Source organism: Leptopilina heterotoma, unplaced genomic scaffold (genome assembly GCF_015476425.1).
Source record: "Leptopilina heterotoma isolate Lh14 unplaced genomic scaffold, ASM1547642v1 Lhet_300, whole genome shotgun sequence".
Lineage (NCBI taxonomy): Eukaryota > Metazoa > Arthropoda > Insecta > Hymenoptera > Figitidae > Leptopilina > Leptopilina heterotoma.
The window spans coordinates 368889-394695 of record NW_025111004.1 but is presented as its reverse complement, the minus strand read 5'-3'; the positions used below and the strand labels follow the sequence as shown (position 1 = coordinate 394695).

Sequence of the window (25807 nt, the reverse complement as noted above, 5' to 3'; positions counted from 1 at the left end):
TCCGTAAAGTCCGAAAATTGTACAATATAATTTGGATAATTTTGGAGAAATTACAAATGATTGTAGAAATTCAATTATTTTCAAAAATTTTCCTCAATTCAATGATTTTTAATAGGTATCTACTATATTCTAATAAAATTTTTCAAAAGAATTTAATTCTTTAAAAAAAAATTTAATAAAATTCTACACAAACCTTTAATTATTTTCAGAAAATAATAAAAATTTCACAGAAATTCAATTATTTACAAATTTTATATAAATTTCTTAGCCATAATTCAATTATTTTCATAAATAATAAAATTTATGGCAGAATTTCAATTATTTTTAATATAATTTTATTCATAAAAATTTTATTAACATTCATCAACAGAATTCAATTATTAAAAAATTTGTTGATATAATTCTTTATATTTATATATATTATATATAAATATTATATTATATATTAATATAATAATTAATATAAATAATATAAATAATTAATATAATAATATATATATTATATTATATTTTCCAATATTTATATTTAATTGAAGAATTTACGAATAATTGAAATTTCGTGAAATTGAATATTGTAAAGAAATGAATTTGAAAATCGTCAAAGAACTTTTTCGAAAATTATTAAAAATAATCGATTTTAAGAAGAATTTTAATTAAAAATTCTTGAAAATGTTCTCTTATTTGACTCGGACTAGTTATATTTTTGTCAGTAATTGGTCCGTAAATGGTCCGTAATTTTTCATTTTTGGTCCGTAAAGTCCGTATTTTTAAATACTTTCACTGGTTCGAGCCCTGCCATAGTTTTTTTAAAGTACTGTAAAAATTATAAAGAAGCGATTTGGATATGTCTAAACTTTTATTGATAATTAAACATTGAACACTTAACTTTGAAGTAACGAAAAATAAAATAAAATATTTTCATAGGAACAATCTCAAAATTTACATTTTGTAAAAAGTGCATTTGGCCATCTCTTTCGGAATGCCCGGGAGAGATGGCCACATGTGTGCGGGAGAGATGGCCAATACTTATAATTTTTTACTTTTAGTTTAAATTTAATTTTTAATCGCTCAAATTACTTGTCTCTTATTCTGGTCACATTTGGAACATTTATCATGAGATTAAGTGCAGTTTGCATGTAGCCAAACATTTTAAACTCAATCTACAATCAATGTCGTTTGATTGTAACTTTCGACTCAACCTACAAATATATCTCCATCTCTGGTGCCAATTATAGATGAATTATTTTGTTCTCAGACATTTTTAATTTGTTTTTCTTTAATATTTCTTAAATATCTAACATTAACATAAAAAATTTTACATAAAAGTCATTAATGTCCATCTCACCCAATAAAACATGATGAAAGTAAACATCAAAATATTAAATAAATAAAATAATTTTTCTATTCATTTTTTGTTTATATCGAAGCGCGGGTTATGCACTGCTCAATAAAACTTGAAATTAAAAAATCCGTTAAAAAATAACAATATAGCAATAAGAAATCCGAAATTCTCAAATTATTTTGGACCCATGCAAAAAATATGAAGAAGGATTACGCTTACATTTTTATTATTTTTCAACAATTTGTTGTTTATATTTATTAGTATTTAGTAGTCACCAAAAGTTGAAGAATAACCCATAATAAGTGATATTTATTAACAAATTCTGTAAAATATTTTGACTGGCTATCTCTCCCATATGGTCATCTCCCCCGGACTTATCCTAACTAAAAACAATTGAAAATAACAAAGTGGGCCATAAACACTGGACTGCTCTATTGAAAAAAACGAGGAAATAATAAAATTACTAAGAAATAAACAAAAATCTAGGAATTAAAAAAAAAATAAGATACTTCATAGTATTTTGTAATTATATATTTTGTAAATCTGTATATAACCAAAATACTAGAAAATCACACGGAGAAAAAGGAATTGTTAAATCTACTAGCGGATTGTTAATATAGAACTAGCAAATCTGATTTGTTGTTGCAACAATTTTTTTTGTTCTCCAAACAAATTAATTGTTATCACAACAATTTTGATTTGTTAGGAGAACCAAAAAACTGTTTCAACAACAAATCAGATTTGCTAGTTCTATATTAACAATCCGCTAGTAGATTTAACAATTCCTTTTTCTCCGTGCACTGAAACACTAAAAAAAATAACAAAGCAGACTAAAAAATAATAAAATAGATTAGAAAATTTTCTAAAATATTAGGAAAATTACACAAAAAGCCGCAAAAAGCACTAAAAATGGGAAAACTGTGTAAAATAACAAAATACACTTAAAAAATAGCACAAGGACTGTAAAGTAAAGAAAAGAAGGTGTATAGAAAATATCTTATACAGTGTCAGACACTAAGCAAATATACTAACAGAACAGAGCGGTCAATAAAGTAACTCAATTAAGTAATAATGGCAGCCAATAAAGTGCCCATTATTACTCTAATAATAAATAAAATACACATTATTGCCCTAGGGAAATAATGCACACTATATTGACTGTAAACTATAAATAACTTTTTGCATCTAAAAGAAAAATATCAAAGATCGGTCTTGGAATACTTTTAAAAATAATTATCTTTTCTGCATAAAATAAAAACATATTTTCCTTGGAATTGAATTTAAATTAGAACTTTGAAAAGTATTTTTTTTTTAATGACTATTATAGGAATCGTTTTGGAATTCTAGTGAGCGTACAGAAGTAGGAAATTTCTAATTTTGAACATAAGAGAATGGTTTTTGTGAATTAACGATTTTTAGCCAATTGAACGTGTAACCACTTTGAAATTAGAAACAAAGTTGATTCTATATTATGTCATCCGAGCGTCAAGTCTTCTGAAGATGCTCTCCTCTCTCATCCTCAAAGCGAAGAATATTCATCACCGCCCAACCGCTTAATGATCGAGTTAAGTGGTGTGTCGACTGAAATTTCTTCTAGAAATTTCGCAAAAAAGGAAAAAAATAATCCCTCTGCTTTTTCAAAGACCATTTTTTCTTACTTATATATATTTATTGTTCAATTAATGCAGAAAAACAATTTTTCAATTTTATTAATCTGTTAGTTTTGTTAATTTTAATTATTTTAATTATTGTAATAATTATTTTATTTATTCGAAAAAATGCACGAAAATCGTTGAAAATTTAAAAAAAATTAGACTGATTTACTACTAATGACATTAATTTCATTCAATTTTCTTTTTCTTTTTAATTTTTTTTTTTTTTTTTTTTTTTTTTTTTTTTTTTTTTTTTTAATCACATTAATTTCATTATTCTCAATATTTAGTTACTTTTATTGATTTTATTATTATTCTCTTAAATTGAATTACTTTCATTAATCTCATTAGTTTCATTGATTTCATTAATATTAATTTTTTATATTCAAATTTTTTAAAATTTGCTTTAATAACACAAATTTTAAAAAAATTAAAACGTAAACTAACAACGAGAAAGAAAACTTTGTTATTTAAAAAATTTCATTTCTTTTCTTATTCAGGAAAGTGGAGAAACTTTCCTAATTGAGTTAATTAATGAAAATTTTTTATAAAAATATAATTATTCACAAAATTGGTAGTTTTGATTTTTATTATTTAATTATTAAAATTAATATTAGATAATAATTAATATTGATAGCATAATTATAATTTACTATAATTAGATACAATTTATTATAATTCTAATAATAATAATCTTACAGTCGAACTTGTCGGAATGTTACTCTATTTTAAAACTCTCTTTATATTAAAAAATGTTCTCAATTATTTATAGAAAATTGTAGAAATATTACAAAACTAAATTATAAAACAATTTTTCAAGGATTGTTTACTGTAGTAAAATTTAAAAAATCGAGCTGTATTTCGACAGGTTTCACTGTAATTATATTATGATTATTTGTATTTTATTATAATTCGTTATAATTATTCTATTGTAAATTTTATGTATTTATTATTTTTGTTTTTCCTGTAATCTTCTTTACTTTAATTATAAGAAATTTAAAAATTAAGTAATATTGCATATAATTATTGCATAATTATTACACGGAGAGAAATCTGTTGCGAATAATGCATAGAGTAGAGGTTATGAATATAGCATAAGCACTTACTAGCGAAAAGTATAAGAGGTCCGCCTGAATATCAGTCGACTCCGCCTAATATTCAGGCGGACTCGAGCAATAAATGGGCTCTCTGTTAGGATTTTAGCATCAAAGAATCTATGGAAAAAGTATATGAAAAGTTTCGAGCATTAATCCTAACAGATTTCTCTCCGTGTAGGTAATAATAAAATTAAATTCCCAGGGGAATTAAAAAGCAAAAGTATTAAAAAATTGTAACAAACAAAATTTTTCAATTTCATGGATTTTTTATTACTAAAGAATCAAATGAAAACAATGATTTATTTATAGAACTACTTTGTATAAATACTGAATCTTGCAATATTTGTTTTGTCCATTTCAGTAGTAGAACAACTTTTCTTCTTCTTCCTCTTCTTCTTATCTCTTTTTATACACATTTGCTTTTTATACCTAAAACTACTAACTTGATGGAATATTTAGAAATATATAAAACTTTTTATTTATTTTCTGACTCGATATATTAATTTAACAGAAACAATACTTAAGAAATCGAAATTAGATATATGTATATATTGAAAACCACAGCCACTTTACAAAATGAATATAATTTATTTATTTTTCTTGTTTTTTTAATAAAAAAAAAGAAAAAAATTATATTGCTTTTTTTCGACATTTAATTTTGAGAAAAAGCACCATTTAAAATAGAAGCGTTGTTTAATTATTATAATTGTAGTGATTGCAATTTTTTTCTGTTTTTTCTTTTTTTTTGACGGATAAAAAAAATAAATAGTGTGTGTTGTGTGTTTGTGTGAATGATTGAGGGCTTCGCGTGAATACGCTGAAGGCATTATTTTTTTTGTCTCGGTAACGCGCGAGGGTCAATTTTCGTGTGATCGCTACCGAATGTTTTACAAGCGTAAAGTATGCCGTTTTATTTTTACAGAGGAACGTCCACGACGATCCGATATAATATAGGATTCACTCCCTTTTATTCGATTATACACGCTCTCACTCTTTTTTTTCACTCTCATTTTCACTTTCACTCCACTCACTCATTTTCTCTCTTTCTCTACAAGGGTATTTTTTGTACACACACTCGTAATCACAAATATATGCACAGTGAATATACACAAATGTACGACTTAAAGACTACGAGCATTTTTTTTCTTTTTGGCTTCAAATCTACAAACTTAATAACTAGTGAGTCTTTTTAACTCCTTTTTGGAGTGACGTGCGGTTATAATACAAAATCGGTACTCATCGTCAAGGTCGTCGAGGAAATAATTTTCTTTGGGGATTTTTTACGAAATAAATTTATTTGAATTGTTTACAAAATAAATTGAATATTTCTGAAATTTTTCTTTAAAAATTCTTATCTTTTATTTTAAGAGTATCTTTGGTTTAATTTAAAGGAATCGCAATTTTTTATTTTTAAAAAATTTCCCTTTGTTTTAAAGAAGAAATTTTTTCTTTGAATAAAAAAAATTTGTTTTTATTGATTTCAAAGATTTTAAGTTTTTTTTTTGGTTTTAAGAAAAATTGTTTTGATTCAAGGATTTTTTTCATTGGTTTAAAAAATTTTTTTTTTCGTTTAGTTTGAAATAAAATTTTTCTTTCGTTCGATAAGAATTTTTCGTTTTATTTCCTACAGAATTTTATTTTTCGTTTTAAGAAATTTTATTGATTGAGTAATATACAGAATTTGCAACTTATAATTCACGGAAACTTTTATACTTACTTTAAAAAAAATTTTTTTGTCCAATTCAAAGTTTGGTTTTTGATTTTGGTTCAATTTTCTTTTAATTAACAGAAACAGAATTTTTTCGGTTCATGAAAAGAATCTTTTTCGTTTGATTAAAAGAAATCGTATTCTTTTAAACACTTTTTCTTTTGTTTTGAAGAATATTTCTCTTCGAATCAAAGACATTTTTTTTTATTCTGACACAGTAAACAAAAAATCTTAATTTAAAATCAGTCCTGAATTTGTGCCTTAAAATAAGACCTTCTTTTTACTGTGGACTTACGAAATTCAAATTTTTCTCTCTGTTTGAAGAAAAAATTGTCTTTTAATTTAGAAAAATGTTCCATTTTGGTTAAAAAAATCTTTCTGTGTTTTAAACAAACGTTTTTTTTTGCTTTCAAGAAATTTCTTTTGTGATTCTTTGAAATTTTGTCATTTTATTTAAATGTCTTGAAATTTTTCTTTTGGTTCAAGGAACAATTATAGAAACTTTTTCTTTAGATTTACGAAAAAAGTTTTTCTTTTCTTTAGAGAATAACTATGTTTTTGGCTTAAAAAAATTTTCTTTCATTTGTAGATTTTTTTCTTATCCTTCAGCAAAACCTTTTTTTCTTGAGTTAAAAAGCATTTTTTTGAATCCAATAAACAATAAAAGAAATTGTTCTTTGTCGTTCAAGGAAAAAGTTTACATTTTCTCAGAAAATTTTTTTTGCTTAGTTTAAAGAATTTTTTTCTTTGTTTAGACAACCTTATTTCTTTTCTTTCACAAAAAGAATTCTTTTAGAGTTTAAAAATTATATTCTTTTGATTAAAGAAACAAGAATACAAAATTTTTCTCGTGGTAAAAAATAAATTAATAAAAGAAATATATTAAAAAATTTTTTTTTCATATTTAAAAAATGCTTTCTTCAGTTTAAACAAGAAATATTTTTCTTTGATGATTCAAAATTTCAGCTCAATTTATTAAATATTTAAAGAGAAAAGTGGTCAAAAAAATTACCATTGAATTTCTAACAGTCATACATGTATATGCTGTTAAAGAAACTCTTTCTCGCTTTATAAAACCTTGTCTTGTTTAAAGAACAGAGAAACTGTATCAATAACATAAGATAACTTTTTTGTTTAGTTTGAATGAATCTAATTTTTTCCTTCGTTTAAAAAAAATATTTCCCGTTTTGTTTAAAAATACCTTTCATTTCGGTTAAGGATAACATTTTCTTTGGTTTCAATTTCATTTGGTTTCAAAATCAATTTCCTTCTTTCAATAACTATAAATAGTTATTTTAATTTTTTTGCCAATTGATTTAGTATTGATAAAATAATTATTTATTTATTAATTATTAATATGATATAATAATTATAATATTTTAAGTATTAATACAATAAAGATTAATATACAGGGTGTGGTAAAAGTATATGGAAGCTCTTAAATATTTCTTAAAATTTGTATTTTGGGGCAAAATGTTTGAAACAAAAGTTGTTGGACTTAAACTTTTCGCCTTATGCGAAATTATTTAATTTTAATATATTTTTTTTAGCCTAACAACTTTTGTTGTAAAAAATTTTGTACCAAAATACTTTTTTTTGAGAAATATTTAAGAGGTTCCATTCCATTGTCACACCCTGTATAAAGTATTAATAAAATAACAATTAATACAGTAAATAACAATTAACAATTAATATAGAAATGAAGGAGAAAAGAATTACTTCGTGCCGTTCATTCGCGTAATGGACGACGTTGACGACGTTGACGACGAGACGACAAAAAGTTCAGGTCGCTACGCGTGCGGATGCGTGTGAGAATGCGGATGTGACGAGAGGGTTAAACCAGCCGACGTGGTGACAGGTTGAGGGCCAGACACCGACACAGGTGTCGTTGACAAATGATGACCGAAGAATGACGGTCCCGTGGGAGGATAGGGCGACGGATGATAATAGCCAGGTGGCGGTGGCGGTGGCGGCGGTGGATGATGAACGTGTGAGTGCGAATGCGGATGTGGATGCGGATGTCCGTGTGGATGGGCCGCGAACAAAAATGCCGGCGCATAGGGCGACGGATGCGACGGTGCTGTCGGCACAGTTGGACTATTAACGTCCAGGCCGGGATTTTGCTTTTTCCACTTTGTTCGTCGATTTTGAAACCAAATTTTCACCTGAGTCTCAGTGAGACTCAACGAGAGGGCAAGATTTAAACGTTCACACACGGAGAGATACCTTGTTGTTTTGAATTTATTTTCCAATGACACCAATTGCTCGTAGGTGAATGCTGTTCTTGCTCTTCTTGGCTTGCCGCCGGTCCCACCACTCGAGCCATTGTTCTGGTTGCCTTGGCCTTGGCAATTTTGACCTTGACTGGGAGTACCGCTTGAAGATGATGAGGAGGACGAGGACGATTGTCTTTTTTTACAGTTCGACGGTGTTGTCGTGTTATTTTCTCTAGTGAGACCCGAGTTGTCGTGTTCCTCCTCGCCAACACGCATCTCCACGTCGTCCTCCTCTTCCTCGATGTCCTCGTCCATGTCCTCCATTCCGTCGGGACAAATTTCGTCCTCCTGGCCACTGCCACCGGCGAATTCACCCCTCGAGTCTCCATCTGAAAAGAAAACAATTTAATTAATTCTAATCAATTAGTTTTGGAGCAATTTTTTCTTTTGATGTAAAAAATCGTGTAGAAATTGTGGATCGTGTTTTCTTTAAATGCAATTGAATCAATGATATATTTGTTTGTCGCAAAAATGGGCATATTCAATATCATTCGAATACAATTACATTTAAGTAGAAAAAGTCAATTTTTTGTAGGTTTAGCAGCAAGTGGAAGAAAGTTGAAAATATAAAAAGAGTTCTATTCTTTTTAAATTGAGTTCAGTAGTGAAAGGCATTTTTAGATAGACACCAAAAAGGGTTTGAATATTAGTGAAAATGGTAAATATTAAATTCCATGAAGTAAATTTGTTATATTTTTTAAAAGTTGAAGTAATTAGTAAAAAATACCAGTATTAGTCAGACGATGATAATCCTGCAGTAATATGCATCCTTATCCTGTATTAGTAGAAATGTTCAATTATAGTCAGCCAATGTTTGAACTTTGTGTATTTTTTATGTTTATTAACAAGTAAAAAAAGTGACAAAATTCTTCTACTGGGGATTAGTATATAATCTTTTTTAAACAAATTTTAAATACTCGTAAACCAATTGCAATGAAACTTAGGAATTTCAATCTACACATAAAAAGAAACATTTTCACCAAATATTACGTCAAAATATTCATTAGTTTTTGAGATGTCAAAATTTTGGAAAAATTTTGAAATCGTTATATCTTCTTTCCATCTTAACCAAATTACTTAATTCTTTTTGGAAAAAATTCAGCATAAAAAAACGAAAACATTTTTTATATTATGTTTATAAAAAATTTTTATAAACAAAAAAGTTATTAAATAATAATTGAATAACTTTTGCACGACTAAACGAAATTGAATGAGGCAAACACTAAACAAATCTTCGCTCTGGTTTTTTTAAGATTCCGAAAAAAACATGGTACATCACGAAACATTTCTATACAATATTTTAATATTTTTGTTCACTTTTAAGCGTAAACATTAGAAGTTTCTGCTACTTTACGTGAAAATTTAGGTGCGCGCGCAGACCTCTCTTTCTAATCATCTACGAATTTCCGGTTTCAGAGAGAGAGGTCTGCGCGCGCACCTAAATTTTCACGTAAAGTAGCAGAAACTTCTAATGTTTACGCTTAAAAGTGAACAAAAATATTAAAATATTGTATAGAAATGTTTCGTGATGTACCATGTTTTATTCGGAATCTTAAAAAAACCAGAGCGAAGATTTGTTTAGTGTTTGCCTCTTTCAATTTCGTTTAGTCGTGCAAAAGTTATTCAATTATTATTTAATAACTTTTTTGTTTATAAAAATTTTTTATAAACATAATATAAAAAATGTTTTCGTTTTTTATGCTGAATTTTTTCCAAAAAGAATTAAGTGATTTGGTTAAGATGGAAAGAAGATATAACGATTTCAAAATTTTTCCAAAATTTTGACATCTCAAAGACTGCTGAATATTTTGACGTAATATTTGGTGAAAATCTTTCTTTTTATGTGTAGATTGAAATTCCTAAGTTTCATTGCAATTGGTTTACTTACTCCGAAAAAGCTGAAATCTCCCATGGAATCGCACAGTAGTAAAGTTTACATTTAGTCAGACAATGTGATAAATTCTTGTAATTATTGTGTCAGCAGTAAAGAGAAACAGTTTTAAACAGACAAAGGAATTCCTACGATTCTTTATTAGTACAGTTATAAGTAGTAAAAGTAAATTTTCGGTCAGACACTACTTAAGGACGTTTATCCAAAGAAACGCAGACTTTTAAAAAAAGAATGAATTATAATTTAAATAATTAAAATAGTAGTAATAGAATTTCACAGAAAAAAGTGTTATTTTAACACCGCATTTGGTGTTAAAATAACACAACAAATTTTACCCTTGTAAATGGCACCTAATTAATAATGATTGAATAAATAAAGCTAATTTCACACGAAAAAAAATCGTACTAAGTTTTTTGTGTGTTTTTAGGAAAACAAATATTATAATTTCAAAAAAAAAATTGATAAAAGAATATCTTTGTTTTTACGATTGGATTTTAATATAATATGACTTAGGTGATTTTTATAAATGATTCTCTATAACGACACAGTTCAGATTTTTAAACAAGCACGCCGTTTAGAAAATATGCTTATTTGTTTAAAAGAAAATTTCGACTTTTTTTTAAACAAATAAGCATATTTTCAAAATGGCATGTTTTATTTAAAAATCTAAATCGAATATATACTATTAATAATAATTTTGAATAATTTAAATATTAATTAATTATTTTTCCAGAGGTCTCCATTCCTTTGAATACTTTAATTTACAAAAATTAAATTAAATTTATTTTATGAATTTAATTAACTCTCTAAATCTGAATTAGTAGTTTTCTACTAATGAAATAGTACGGATTCGTTTACCAATTTGAATTAGTAACAATTTTGACTAATTTTTAGTAAACAACTACTATTTCCTAGTATGAAACTGCTAATTCAATTGGTAAGTCGTATTTTTTACTATTTAAAATTAGTAAGCTCACTTACTAATGAATTAGTAGTTTTCTACAAGCAATTAGTTGAAAATTACTAAAAATTAGTGAAAACTGTTACTAATTTAATTGGTAAACGAATCCGCATTATTTCATTAGTAGAAAACTACTAATTCGTATTTAGAGAGCACAAAATAAGTAATAATAAATGAATATTAATAATAAAATATGAATAAACTTTGCTAAGGGGACTTTCTGGTCAAGGATTTTAAAAAAAAAAATTTTTTTTTTTAAATTTTAAATTTTTTTTTTAAATATTTTAAATTTTTTTTATTTTTTCAAAAACATGTGTATAAAAAATTTTAAAACACAAAAAAATAGTTTTTGAGCTTTGTTGTCTAGAAAAAACCTTTACGAAAAGAATCTCATTTGAATTCTGCACTAGAAAGTCCTCTTAAAATCAAATTTAATTACATAATTCTAGAATCAGTTTTTACATGCATTTCAGTAGTATATGTCTGTTGTTGGTCAGGCAATAATTCTTGATAAGGAAATATTAGTAGAAAAAGGAATTATCAAACAGACTGTATTTGTATTTACGTATAGCAAAAATTTTAGCAGTACCATTCTTTATGGATTTTTTCTTTCTCTTTCAGAGTTCGACATTTAAATTGCAAGAAAATAAAAATTGAAAAAGTTGTGGGCATTTTTTCGACTAAAATCACGAAATTTTTACAGTATTTTGTTAAAGAAACATTTTTTTCGGAAACTGTAAGGTAAAATATAAGCTGCTAACCTATATGAAAACTAATGTAAACTAATGTATACCGTACTTTAAAAAATTTTAAGATCGCGGTTTTAAAATAGCAATGGAAGAAATTTCTTTTTTAATAAATTTATACATTTATCTACGAATAAAAAAATGTACATTTTTTTGTCACTAGGTATCTGAATGGTTTTGTAGTCGCGGATTACGAATCTGATGTCAGTTTTTCAAAATTAAAAATAGTGGATCCAATATTGCGGACGAATTTTTTGAAAATTCATAAGATTTACTTAAAACTCGTTACTCGAGAGTTTTTGGCATCGTTGATTACGAATATGATGTCCTTTTTTTGAAATTCAAAATGGCGTCTCTAATATGACGAAAGAATTTTTAAAAATTTATCGGATTGGCAAGAAATTCATAACTCGGGGGTTTTTGGGGTCGCTGATTACGAATTTGGTATCAGTTTTTGAAAATTCAAAATGGCAGATCCAATATGGCCTATATTTAAAAAAAAAATTTATTCATCGGATTCGCTTGAAAATCGTTACTCAGACATTTTCGGGGTCGCTGATTACGAATACGATGTCAGTTTTTTAATATTCAAAATGGCAGATCCAATATGGAGGATAATTTTTGAAAATTTTTTTAATTAATTGGATTTGCTTGCAAATTGTTACTCGGGGATTTTCGGGGTCGCTAATTTCAAATGTGTCATCAGATATTCAAAATCCAAAATGGCGGATCCAATATGTTTCCAGAAGCTTAACACAACTTCTTAAATTTCTTTGACCGCCATATTGGATCCGACATTTTGAATTTTGAAAAATTGATACCAGATTTAAAATCAGCGACCCAAAAAACTATTAAAGCATGTTGAGATATAAAATTTTCTATCCAGGGTAAATTGAACATTTGGAACATTGCGAGTGCAACTCGCTCTTGTAAATTTTTTTTTCTTTTTGTTTATGTACAATTTTTTAGTTTTTCATTAATTCCTTTTTTGCTTTTTATTTAATAAAACATTCTTGGTTTCGCGTATGTCCCTCTCTCTATGTACAAGTCGATAAAAGATTCGAACAGTATGAAGCAATGCGAACCGAATGAACGGTTGGACAATCGTTTTCTCTCTCTCTCTCATTCAATGGGTGAGAGAGGATATTGGAGATTCAATCAACGCGCAGATGTCCCGGGGACAGATATTCCCTGGCTCTAGCCCGTGGGAGTTGCTCGCACAAGGGTAAAGGGGGTGGTTCTCGCGGGGCAATAGTGGTGAGTTGAAGAGAGAGAGAGAGAGGAGAGAAGGAGATGAAGGAAAAGAAAGAGAGAAAAGGGACTTTATCCGAATTGGCGTGGCTCGTGGCCCATAGCCCGTAACCCCATACGAGTGAGGAATAAGGGGATTTTGGGTTTGGGAGAGACAGAGAGAGACGAGGGGGTGAGTTTGTCAGTCCGTAGGGGGCGACGGATCGAGAAGGTTTACGCCGTAATGGGATTTGTATCTCGTTAACGCGCGATCGTTCTTGCCCGTCGTATACAGGCCGCCAAGCCGACCTTCTCTATTCTATATACCTGCTCGACGCCGATTGATTGTGTCTAATTGAATCCTTTTCCATTCTGTATTATCTTTCTCTACTCTCTCGGTATTTTTTTCCATTTTCCCCCCTTTCTTCCCTTTTTCCACCCCCTGGTGCACTGTTTCCTTCTATATACTTGGTTTTTGATATCGTATCGGTTATCATTTTCTCAATTCCAATTTTAATTCGGATTCCAGTTCAATGATCTCTCTCTCTCTCTCTCTTTTCTCCCTGTACGTGTGGCAGAAAAAGCAGTATAGTTTTTCAGTTTTGATATAACACACGATACTTGCAATCAAGATTCAATTTCATGCCGTTGGTTATTCCATAAGATAGCTCGATCTAATTATATCACTTGATTTACTTGACATATCCTTCTATTCAATTTTCTCACTCTGCGATTTTTTCTTTGTCCTCTTCTCTTTTTTTCGTGTTCTGCAATTGAATCTTTATTGAATTTCGTTTCTTAATGCGTTTCGCTTGGGGCTGGGTGTGTGTGATTTAAAAAGGAAGTACTTCCGTATGAAACCAAAATTCTCTTATTGAAAATGAGGGAAATTACAATTTCAAATTCAAAATGAACCACTTTTTGATGAGAAAGAATTTTTATTTTTTTATTTAAAGTTAATCATTTTTTGAAATGAAAGAATTTTCAAGTTTAAAATTAATAAATTTTCGAAATAGGAGAATTTTTTGTAGAAGTAATCAAATAAATGAGTAATTTAATGAAAATTTATTGGTTGATTATAGGAAATTCGAGGTTTGGTCAAATGGACCAAAGTTTTTATTTGATTGAATGCAAAAGATTCTTTTAATAATAAAAGTAAAGTAAATTTATTGGTTTGTTTAGAGATTTGATACTGTTAACCAAAAAGTTATAAGAAACAATCAAAAAAATTATTTTTTCGTTCAATTAATCAATTAAATGAATTTTAATATCAAGTTGACTAAGTTAATTTAAAAAAATAATTTTTTATTGAATTGATCAAATAATGGATTTTCATACAGAATTGATTAAAGATTTAGGTCAATTTTTTTTTTTAGTTTTTTTTAGAAGTCAGTCTCAACAAAGCAATTTTTTGTTAAATTCACCAAATAAATGGTTACAGTCGACTAAAAAGTTTGGATAAACTAACCAATGTTTTATTCGAACCAAAAAATCCATTTCATAAAAAGAATTATTTGCATTCATCAAATAAGTTAATTCATTAAAAATTTATTAACAAAATGTTTGAGTAGAAATTTTGTCAAGCTAACCAAATTTTTATTTTCACCCAATCAAAAAATTCATTTCGTAAAAACAACTTTTTGATAGAATTCCATAAACCTTTCAAAGAAAAGATACTTTTGGATGTCTAAGCCAAATAAATTGTGAAAATAGCGAAACAAAATGTTGACTCAACCAAATAATAGATTGAATTAACCAAATAAATTATTGCTCAAACTATCTACATAAATGATTGACTAACAAAATAATTGAGTTGAAAAAAAAGTTGAGTTTACTAAATAAATTGTTGAATTATCTAAATAAGTGGTTAAATTAAATAAATGATTGAGTTGACTAAAAAATAATTGAGTTAAACAAAGTTGTTGAATCAATCGTATAAGTGGATAAATAAAACAAAAAAAATAATTAAGTTAAAAAGAAAAAAATACTAAGTTGGAAAAATAATTGAATTAACAAAAGGAATGGTTTCATTAACCAAAAAAATAAATATGTTGAGTCTACAAAATATTTTGTTAAATAAACAAACAATTTTTGAATTTACTATACAATTGTTAAATTACTTAAATAATTAGTTGAATCACTAATTTTTTATTTGGTGCTACATAATAACGAATCGATAAATCGAGAATAAAAGAAATTTTCAAAAAGAAATTCCAACGAAATAATTTATTCTAATAAATTAGAATCTTGGAAGAAAGTAAAAAAAAATTGTAATAGGCAAGGAAATTTACGCCTTCTATATAAGTGTAATATTTCTCCATTTTTAATGGGTTGTCACCAGGATTTTTCTTTTGCACGGGCAAAACATTTTTCTTATCCATCAGAATCGCTTCGAGTGTCTAGAGTCATTAATCTTGCTCTTGTGTCGTGACGTGATTGAACATAACGAAGAAGGTCACGTGCTTCTAAATTATCAGACTTCTTTTCCATGCTTCACTGGCTTTTCCCCAAAGGAAACAAAAAAAAAACTTCTCGTTATCGAAGATGCCTGTTAATTAGTCGTTTAGCAATATACATATATACAGATAAGAGATACAAATTGAAAAAACAGAGCGTGAAGTGATATAATATTGTCATTAAATCTCACATTAAATAGAGAATATTTTCTCAGTGAAATTTACTTTTTTTCAATAATAAAAAATAATTTTCCAAACAAAATAAATAGTGAATTGACAAAAAGCTTAACTTTTTAGAATGACATTTTTTTATGTTTATTTTACGAATTAAGTATTTTAATTATATGTTTGCCTTTTTTACGTTTAATTTAGAAAATGGTATTTTTTGGGGGAATTTTTTTTATTTCAAACAAATTTCATTTTATGTTTTTAAAATAGAAAGTACTAATAGTTTTGTATTTTTTCTTTTTGTTTTAGATGAGAATTCAATTTTTTTAAAATTTTCAACAAACAGCGAATAGCAATACAATCACACAGAAAGGATGACTGTTCTGTCTCTTCGATAATGTAAGTTATCACAATATAATATTTCAATTTATTCTAAATTATTTTTCCCCAAAAAAGCGAGAAACCCTTTATTTTCACTTTAATTTAAATTTTATTCAATTTCGTGAAAATTCAAAATCAGGGAATAATTTTAATAAGTAATAAAAGTCGATTTCATAGAAAGTATGAAACAATTTTCTGAATGTATAATTTTACTTCATGGAAAAAAACAATAGAACCATGCGGAATCGAACCTGAATTATTTTTACATTATACATTAAAGTTTTTAAGTTTTCTAACCACTTAGCTATTTTAACTTTATAAATAACATCAAATAAGAAGAAAAATTCGAATTACATTTACATTTAACATTTAAGTTATATCGAAAAAAATTATTTCTTGTTTTGAGGGGAAAATTCCTTTTCTTAAATCATCTTAAATTTTATTCTTAAATTAAGAATATTACTCTTCACTATCATTTTAAAAGGAATCCTTTCAAGAAAAGAATAATCCTTTTAAAATAAGAGGATGTTTTTTGAGCCACATTCGGGAGGAAAGTATGCCTCAAAATAAGAGGTATCCACTTAAAACAGGAATTTTTTCAGTGTAGTACAAATCTACCTTCTTCTTATTATTAATTATAATAATTATGGAATTATGGAAATAAAAAAAAGAAAAATTTAATTTCTTAAGATCTAAAGAATAATATTACGCTCTGAAATATTTAACATTTCTGTTCCTAAATCATGCAGGGTCAGTCCACTGACTTTCGACTAATTAAACTTTTTGAACACAAATTTTTTAATTATTATTTCAAGAACGAAGAAAAACACCTTCGTCAAATTTAAATAGAAGATAAATTATGTTCTTAAAAAAATATTTGCAAAACCCCAAATTTTTTAGAGGTCTGACAAAAAAGTTGTAATTAAGTGAAACAAAAAGTGTAATTTTTTTGAATAAAAAAATTTTTAAAATCAATTTTCGTCCACAAATAATAAAATTTTTAGTTTATTTTGGTCGTTAGTACGTGCAGAATGGAAAGATTTATATTTGTGGTAAGTACCAACACCTAATATTTAATAGTTTTTGAATAATAAAGAGTCTTTTAAAAAGTTGAAAAATTTAAGGTTACGAAATCACATCGTGAACCACCTACTTTTGATAATTAATATTATTAAACGAAATAAAATTTGTAACATAATATTATAATTAATGAACTCAGAAAATCATCGAGTTTCACATATATGAAAATTAAATTTTTTTAAAATATGGTCGCAACGACTCTCAGACGAAAGTCAGTGGACTGACCCTGCAGTAATATTATTATTAAAAACGATTTTTTATTCTAAGTAAAAAAAGCAAGAGGTTAAAATTTCTTGTAGATGTTTTTTCAAAATATAAGGCAACTTCATATCAAGCAAAAAAAATTAATAAAAGCAAATAGGTTTTTCGATTAACAAAAATAAACTTTTTTAAAATAATAGAAATGGAGAAAATATTTTAAAAATTATGATAATTAATTTTTTAATTTAAATATCACTGACAAAATTTATAGTTTTATTTTTCACTGACACAATGGAAACAATTGATAGTTTATTCAATAAGTTTAACCTGAAATGAGCCACTTTATACGAAGTGATATACACAATTATGGGCAATTCCACGTGAGATTTTAGTCGACCTCTTAAAATCGGCCAAAAATATTTTTTTTCTATTCTATTCTATTTTTATTAAAAAAATTTTTTTTGTAAACAAATTAATTTTTTAATTAATTTTTTAACTTTGGACCCATTACAAATATTAAGGAAAACATGAGGACACGCAAAATGAATCTAAGTATCTGGAGAATTACCCGTTTACAATCACAAAATAATTCGTTTTTAGTTTGAAATCGTTACACTGCACTGCAAAAATAAGTGTCTTATTTGATAAGATGTTTTTTTTTTTATTTTTTTTATTTGCAGTGTGCAAAAAGAAGTATCTTATTTAAGATGTTTTGGTAGTCATTTCTAAGATGTTATTGTAGTCACTTTTTAGTCATTTAAAATATCTTAATTTAAGATGTTAAAAGCATCTTCATACACATTTTCAGCATATTTTTCGGGAAAAAAGTTTTGAGGTTAACTATGGGCTTATATGTAAGACATTTTATGCATCTTAGTTTTTAGTAACTTAAATTTTTTTCGCATCTTACAATTTACAAGTATCCTATCGCTAAACATCTTGTTGAGACAGAAACATCTTAATTTAAGATACTTTAAAAAACTTACAGAAGTATCTTACTTTTTTAAGATAGAAGAAATATCTAAGACGTATAAAACATCTTAAAAATCAGTAAGATACTTTAGAAAACATCTTATTTTAAGATGTAAGATACCATTTTTCCATCTTACATCTTATTTTAAGATATCAAATAAGACAATTATTTTTGCAGTGTATAACCATTGAAATGTGTCAACACGAAAACTAACCCTTTATCCAAACATTTCTGCTCTACAAGTGATGAATTTTTTTTTGTTTTTCAATTAAAATAGGAATTATTTAGCGATTAAAATTTTTTTGTCGCTGTCAAAAGTTGTTTGGCCTAAGCGGAATCACTGCCGAGATTTCGAGGGTTGCTGAATCCCACGAACACTTATATACATATATATGTACATCTAGCGGATAAATATATAGCATAGTGTGAAGCATGAACGCTCGAGGGGGGAGGATTTTAGAGAGACGCGGGAGAGAAAGTCATTGTAATGCAGAAGAGCCAATTTTCTGGGCGGCTTGGCCTGATACGAAGCGATGCCGTACGATTATCATAACAACCGATGCGATATTATTCTCGGTAACGTCGCGTTGAAACTTGGCGCCTCTCTCGGCTTGTGCGTATTAAAAAAATAAAATAAAATACTAGCACTTGCAATCGAAATATAATCGGTGATTCGCTTCTTCTTCTTCTTCTCCTTCTTCTTTTTCTTCTTTAATTTTTCCTTTTTCTACTTTTCCTTCTTCTTCTTCTTCTTCTTTTTCTTCTTCTATTTTCCTTCTTCTTTTTCTTCTTCTTCCTTTTTTTATTCTCCTTATCTTCTGCCTGATGCACTTTTAATGGAAAAGCTGTGGCCATCGGATAAGATTGATGGATCCTAATTCCATGAATTAGGATGAAATCAATTTTCGATTTAGTTGATAATAAATTTTTGCGGACTTGGGGAGCAAATAAAGAAAAAGAGAGGGGCAGGAATCAATTGCTTTATATGGATTTGGCCTGATTTCCCCGCGTGGGCGTTAAAAGAACAGAAGGTTTTTTTCTTTTTTTTATCATCGAATGTTTTGGAAAAAGCAACGCAGGGTGGCCCGTACGGGAATAAAAGGGACGTGAAATGATGGGCTTCAAAGACTGGTTAACGCAGATTAGCTCGGCAATTCGTCACGCTCCGACAGTCGCCTCTCCTCCTCGTCGACGTTGTCGTCGTCTCGGATATTTTTCGGATCACGCTTATTATGACGACCAAAATCTTATTTTCGTTTAATCTCAAGCGCCCCTCTTGTATTATCGTCCCAGAGACCTTTCCAATCCTTAATTGTATTTTCATAACGGGTCAGGTCTATTCAACGTTTAGTTATTATTTACTAAAAATATTTTCTTCTTTTTTTATTGGAATTTAGAGTCGAATATTTTTTTTTCTACTGGAATCTTGTGTAGAAAATTTTTCTTTCCACTGGAATTATTTTCCTATTGTGGAAATTAGTGTCAAAATTTCTTCATTTTCGCTATTACAATTCAGTGTTAAATATTTCTTCTCTATTTTTTATTTAAAATTTAAATCTTTCTTCTCTTTTGGAAATTAGTGTTGAATATTTTTTCTTTACTGAAACTTAGAGTCAAATATTTTTTTCTTTTGAAATCTATACGATTCTTTCTTTATTGGAAATTAGTGTCAATAATTTTTTGTTTATTGGAATAGTGTGAAATTTTTCTTCCTCTGGAATTTAGAGTCAATTTTTTGTTCTCCACTGGAATTCAGGGACAAACATTTTCCACTTTCTTTATTGAAACTCAGTGTCAAATATTTTTGTCTTGAAATCAAAGCTTCTTTCTTTATTAGAAATTAGTGTTCATTTTTTGTGTTCATTGGAATTTAGTGTTAAATTTTTCTTTCTCTGATATTTAGAGTCAATTTTCTGTTCTCCACTGGAATTTAGAGACAAATATTTTCCACTTTTTTACTGAAATTTAGTGTCAAATATTTTTTTTCTATTGAAATCAAAGATTTTTTCCTATTGGAAATTAGTTTCAATAATTCTTTTTTCATTATAATTTAGTGTGAAATTTTTCTTTTCTACACGGAAAAAATTCCGGGACATTAGATGCGCCGAGGACAGTGTCAATAGCAGTACATTTCATTTTGCACGTCTAAGGTGCCATTTCGAGATATCAGACGTACATAATGCACGTCAGATACTCCAAACTGGCACAGATGGCGTGCAAAATAAATGTAGAAGAAAATTTGACACAACCTGTACATCTAACGTGCCGATACTTTTTCCGTGTAGAATTTAGTCAATTTTTTGTTCTCCACTGGAATTTAGAGTCAAAGGAAAGTTTGTTTTTCTACTGGAAATTAGTGTTGATATTTTTTCTCAACTGGAATTTAGAGTAAAATTTTTGTTCCCCACTGGAATTTGGTGTCAATATTTTGTTCTCTACTGGAATTCAACGTTAAATATTTCTCATTTCTTCTACTAAAATATAATGTCGAATATTTTTTTCTATTGTAAGGTAAAAGCTCCAGTACTTGGACATTGAAAAAAATGGAACCAATAGATATGGACAGTAACAAAAAGAATTAAAACTGCTTCCAATGTAAATGAAAAAATAATATATACCTTTTCTGAATATTAGCTTTTGTAAATAATTCAAGTTTTCAATTTCTAAGCCAAAAATTTATCCAAAAAAATTAAATGTCAGAACTACCCAAAACAAAAACTTTACAGGCATTAATCTAATTAAATAATAAATTAATTAATATAAAATGACTAACTAAATGAATTTAAAAATTCTGACTTGGAGTGATCGACTATCTCATCGTTTTTATTAATTTATCGACCGAGTGATAACATTAATATTACTATATATAATGAATTTAAAGTTGACAATATTAACTAATATACGAATACAAACATTATATGCAAATAAATATTATGCGTATTTCCTTATATGTACAATTATTAGTCCTTATCATGTCCAACTACTGGACCCCCTAAAATGGCATGTCCAACTATTACGGTAAAGAAGCAATTATTTATTTTCTAGATTATTTTATATTTAACTAAAATAAAAATTTAGACTAATTTCTTTTAATTTGAGTCCTTTAATCATAATACAAACGAAGCATAAAAATTTTGTCAAGTAAAACTTTATTATCTTTGTAAAAATCGTTGCTAAATTTGCTACTACTTTAAAAGTGTCCAAGTACCGGTGCTTTTACCTTAATTTAGTATAAAATTTTATTTCTCTATTGGAAATCAGTACCGATTTTTTGTTCTCTAATGCAATTTATAGTGGCAAATTTTTTTTCCTCTACAAGAATTAAGAGTAAAATATTTTTTCTCTAATTTAACTTAATGTTAAATCCTTTTTCTCTATTAAAAATGAGTATCGAATGTTACATTTAAAATTGAGATTTGTCATTATTGGGTCATTACCAAGATTGGGCCAATATTGCGCCCAGATTTTCAATTTTCCAATGTGAAGCCTTAAATTGGATTTTAATTTGAATAATTTTAATTACAAAGTAAATTAATATTTGCTCAGAGAATTATTTTTATCCCTATTGAACTTTCTTGTTTTTATTCAATTTTAATTTCCTGCCTTTATAATTATGTAACTATCCGGCAGATGGCGAAAAACTCGTCGATAAGCGAATTAAAGTGGATATATATTCTCAATAATACTTTATTGTTACAATCATAATATAATAATGATTAATTTTGGGCTAAATAGTTTTTCATTAATATTTATTTTGAATTAAATTAAAATTCAATAAAATTCAAAGTTTGGCAATGGTTTTTATATTTCCAATCTTAGGGCAAAATTGGTTCAATTTTAGTACTAAACAACAATAATAATGTAAAAAGTACATAAGTAATAGTTACTAATAATTATTATTGTTTTCATTAATATTATTAGAATGGTAAATTTTTTTTAGTTGTAACTGGATATGTGAACTTTAGGTCAACGCATTGGCACGATCTTAGAAACAAAAATAATAATAAAAATAATAGTAATAAAAATAAAAATAACTATATATACAAATAGTATAATTGAAAAGTGAAATTAATGATAATTATTTTTGTTATTAATTATTATTAAAATAATTAATTTTATTTTAGTTGCAACTGGTTTTTTAAATCTTGGGCCAGAATATTGGTTTTATCTTATTGGTAAAAGTAATAATAATATTCAACTACTTTAATCTTATACAGACAAGTACCTATTTATCAGGGACCGACACGGACACGAAAAAAAACGAAAATTCGTGTCGTGCCCGTGCCGTGCCTTGGCACGACACGAAAAACGTTTTGTAATTCGTGCCGTGCCTTGGCACGACACGAATAACGCTTGGTAATTCGTGCCGTGCCTAGGCACGGCACAAAGTACGTTTGGTAATTCGTGCCGTGCCAAGGCACGACACAAATAAAAATTTTTGAAATGTGTTGTGCCAAGGCACGATTTAAAGGCACGCATGGAATATTGTGTAGAATCTCAAAAGCAATATTTAAGGCACGACACGATTTAGTAAGTGTAATTCGTGTCGTGCCTTGGCACGGGCACGATTTACCAAGCAAACTTCGTGTCGTGCCTAGGCACGGCACGAATTACCAAGCGAACTTTGTGTCGTGCCTTGGCACGGGCACGATTTACCAAGCAAACTTCGTGTCGTGCCTAGGCACGGCACGAATTACCAAGCGAACTTTGTGTCGTGCCTTGGCACGGCACGAATTACAAATCGTACTTCGTGTCGTGCCAAGGCACGGCACGGGCACGACACGAATTTTTCGTGAAAGTCCCTGCTATTTATTATTATTTTTGTTATTTTGCTTCCTCGTGGAGAAAGCTTTGTAGTCGTTTAATTTACAAAATTAAAAAAAATTTTTTAAACAAATTTTCTTCTATATAGGACTATGTTGTATAAGACACATTAAGTATATTTATCATAAAAATATCTCAAAATGGATTGATGGACTTTGAAAAATCCTAAAAAAAAATTTTTTGAAGTTGGTTATTCAAGTTAATATATAATAAAATCTTATTCTTTGCATCAAGACGAATCGATTGGTCTATACAAAGTATAAATTGTATGAGAATTTATAGAGTTAATCACAATTAAAGCTGAAAAATTCGCATTTTTATCAAAAAATGCGTTCTTTCCGCAAAATTATGTTGTTGTATAAGAAAATCTTACTCATTTATTTCTAAAATCTTATTTTTTGCACCAAGACAGATCGATTGGTATATATTATGTATACGTATTGTATTTAAATTTATAGTATTAAAGCCAATTATAGACAAGAAATTTGCACTTTTAATAAAAATTCATTTTTTCTTAAAAATCATGTTACTGTACAATAAAATGTTATTATCTGTTGAAAAATAAATCAAAAGTCTTATTCTTTGTATCAAGACGAATCGATTGATGTATATATAAATTTTATATTATATTGAAAATTATAGAATTAATTACAATTAAAGTTGAAAAATTCACTTTTTTACTAAAAATTTTTTTGTTTATTTAGATTCATAGTACTGTATAAGAAAATTTTATTCTTTCTATTAAGACGAATGAACTTTATTTTATAAATGTTAAATTGTATTAAAAATGATTTAAAAATTAAATATACTTGTCGTTAATGCTTCCTCCACGAGGAAGCAAACTTTTTTTTGCTGATCGTAAAGAGGATCGAAGCAAAATGTTCATGTAATGAACATTTGGATTTACAACTTGTTTTTATTGTTATTGTTTTGATTATTATTATTTTTATTGTTGTTATTTTTATTGTTATATTTTTACTGCTTAATTAATTTGACTGTTTTACTAAATTATTATTAAGAAATAAGTTTCAACTTAATAATAACCCAAGTGCGAAAACCAACGCGGCCCAACACTGGCCCAGTATTGGCAAAGCTGGCATCGAGACTTGGCAGACAATATTGGCCCGACTTTGCGCCGACTCTTGTGGTGTTAACCGCGGTTGGACGTCGGCAGCCAGATCTCGGCAGACATTACTGTCCCAATATTGGCACCAAATCTCGGCAGACATTAATGGCCCATTATTGGCAGCCAGATCTCAGCAGACATTAATGGCCCAATATTGGCTGCCATTACTCCCCCAGTGTTGACAAAATTAGAAAAAAATAAAAATAATTTTTTTTTATTCAATTAACTAATTAATTTATAACATTTATACGGCTTATTTCCCTAATTTAAACGCAAACTTACAAATATTTGAAAAATTCTTACCTCTCGCGGGGATCGATACCTGAACCTGACGCTCCACAGCCTAACACTCTGACCACTCTGCTACTCTGACTTGAAGTCGAGGAAGCAAAAGGGTTCTTATAAGCTACACTACACTGGCCAATACTGTGCCATTATTCGGCCGAGCTACGCCCCAATACTGTCAATTATAATTTGCCATGAAAGATACAAATTTTTTGCCATTAAAGTGCCAATAATGAGCCGATCTTCGTCACAACACTGGCAGTTGTCTTTTACCATTAAAGATTGATCAACTTTGTCGTGAATGTGCCATTATTGGGCCAAGCAACGCCCCAATTCTGGCAATTATATTTTGCCATTAAAGATACAAAATTTTTGCCATTAAAGTGCCATTAATGTGCCTTTAATGGGCCAATCTTTGTCACATCATTGGCGATTGAATTTAAAAAAATTTTAATATCATAATTCATGGTATATTTTTAATATTTAATTATTATCTGAAAATTTCACTAGAATCCATTTTGAAATCAATTTTTACTACAAAATTCTACGAGAATTTAATTATTTAAATGCAAAAATAAATAATTTATTGAATAACTAAATGTTTCTTAAAATTGAATTATGAGAATTAAATTTTAAAAAACATTCATTTATTCAATAAATTTTCTTAAGGAAATAATTTGCATCATTTCTATTTCTTAATTACAATTGCTTTAAGAAAAATTCAAAGATTTTTAAAAAATGAAGGAAAAAAATGTTTATAAATTCTATTTGTCAATTGCAAATATTAATTGAAAGTGAAATTGAAAATTTCTTAATTTTTAGATAATAAAGGAAAAATTTTACTCAAAAAAAGGTTTCTGTAACATTTATTTACGAATTTCTTTAATTGTAAAATTATATGAAAACATTAATAACTTCTTTTTTAAATTAATACTTAATTAAACTTTTTCAAAAAAATTAATTCTTTAAAATTGACAGTTAAAAATATAGAAAATTCAAAGTTTCAAATATTTTAATTTGAATCCTTTTCAAGCTTATTCAATTATTTAAATACAAAATAAATAATTTATTGAATACCTGAATGTTTCTTAAATTTCAATTCTTATAAAAAATTATACCAAATTAAAATGGCATTAATGTGCCTTTAATGGGCCGATCTTCGTCACATCACTGGCAATTGAATTTTCCTATTAAAGATTGATCAACTTTGACAATAACGTGCCGTTATTGGGCCAAGCTACGCCCCAATACTGGCAATTATAATTTGCCATCAAAGATACAAAATGTTTGCCATTAAAGTGCCACTAATGTGCCATTAATGGGCCGATCTTCGTGACATCACTGGCAATTGAATTTTGCCATTAAAGATTGATCAACTTTGCCAATATTATGCCGTTACTGAGCCAAGCT

The 25807-nt window shown here is 27.7% G+C and overlaps 1 protein-coding gene across 1 annotated transcript in view; it reads right to left on the bottom strand.

The window, feature by feature from the left end:
• Positions 1–7421: 7421 nt before the first annotated feature.
• The window catches only part of LOC122504494, a 28184-nt gene continuing 9798 nt past the window's right edge, over positions 7422–25807 (bottom strand). Inside the window, exon 2 of the mRNA XM_043615631.1 lies at positions 7422–8404. Within this exon, the coding sequence (XP_043471566.1) occupies positions 7590–8404 (815 nt within the window). The 3' untranslated portion in view covers positions 7422–7589. The remainder of the gene's footprint in view (positions 8405–25807) is intronic.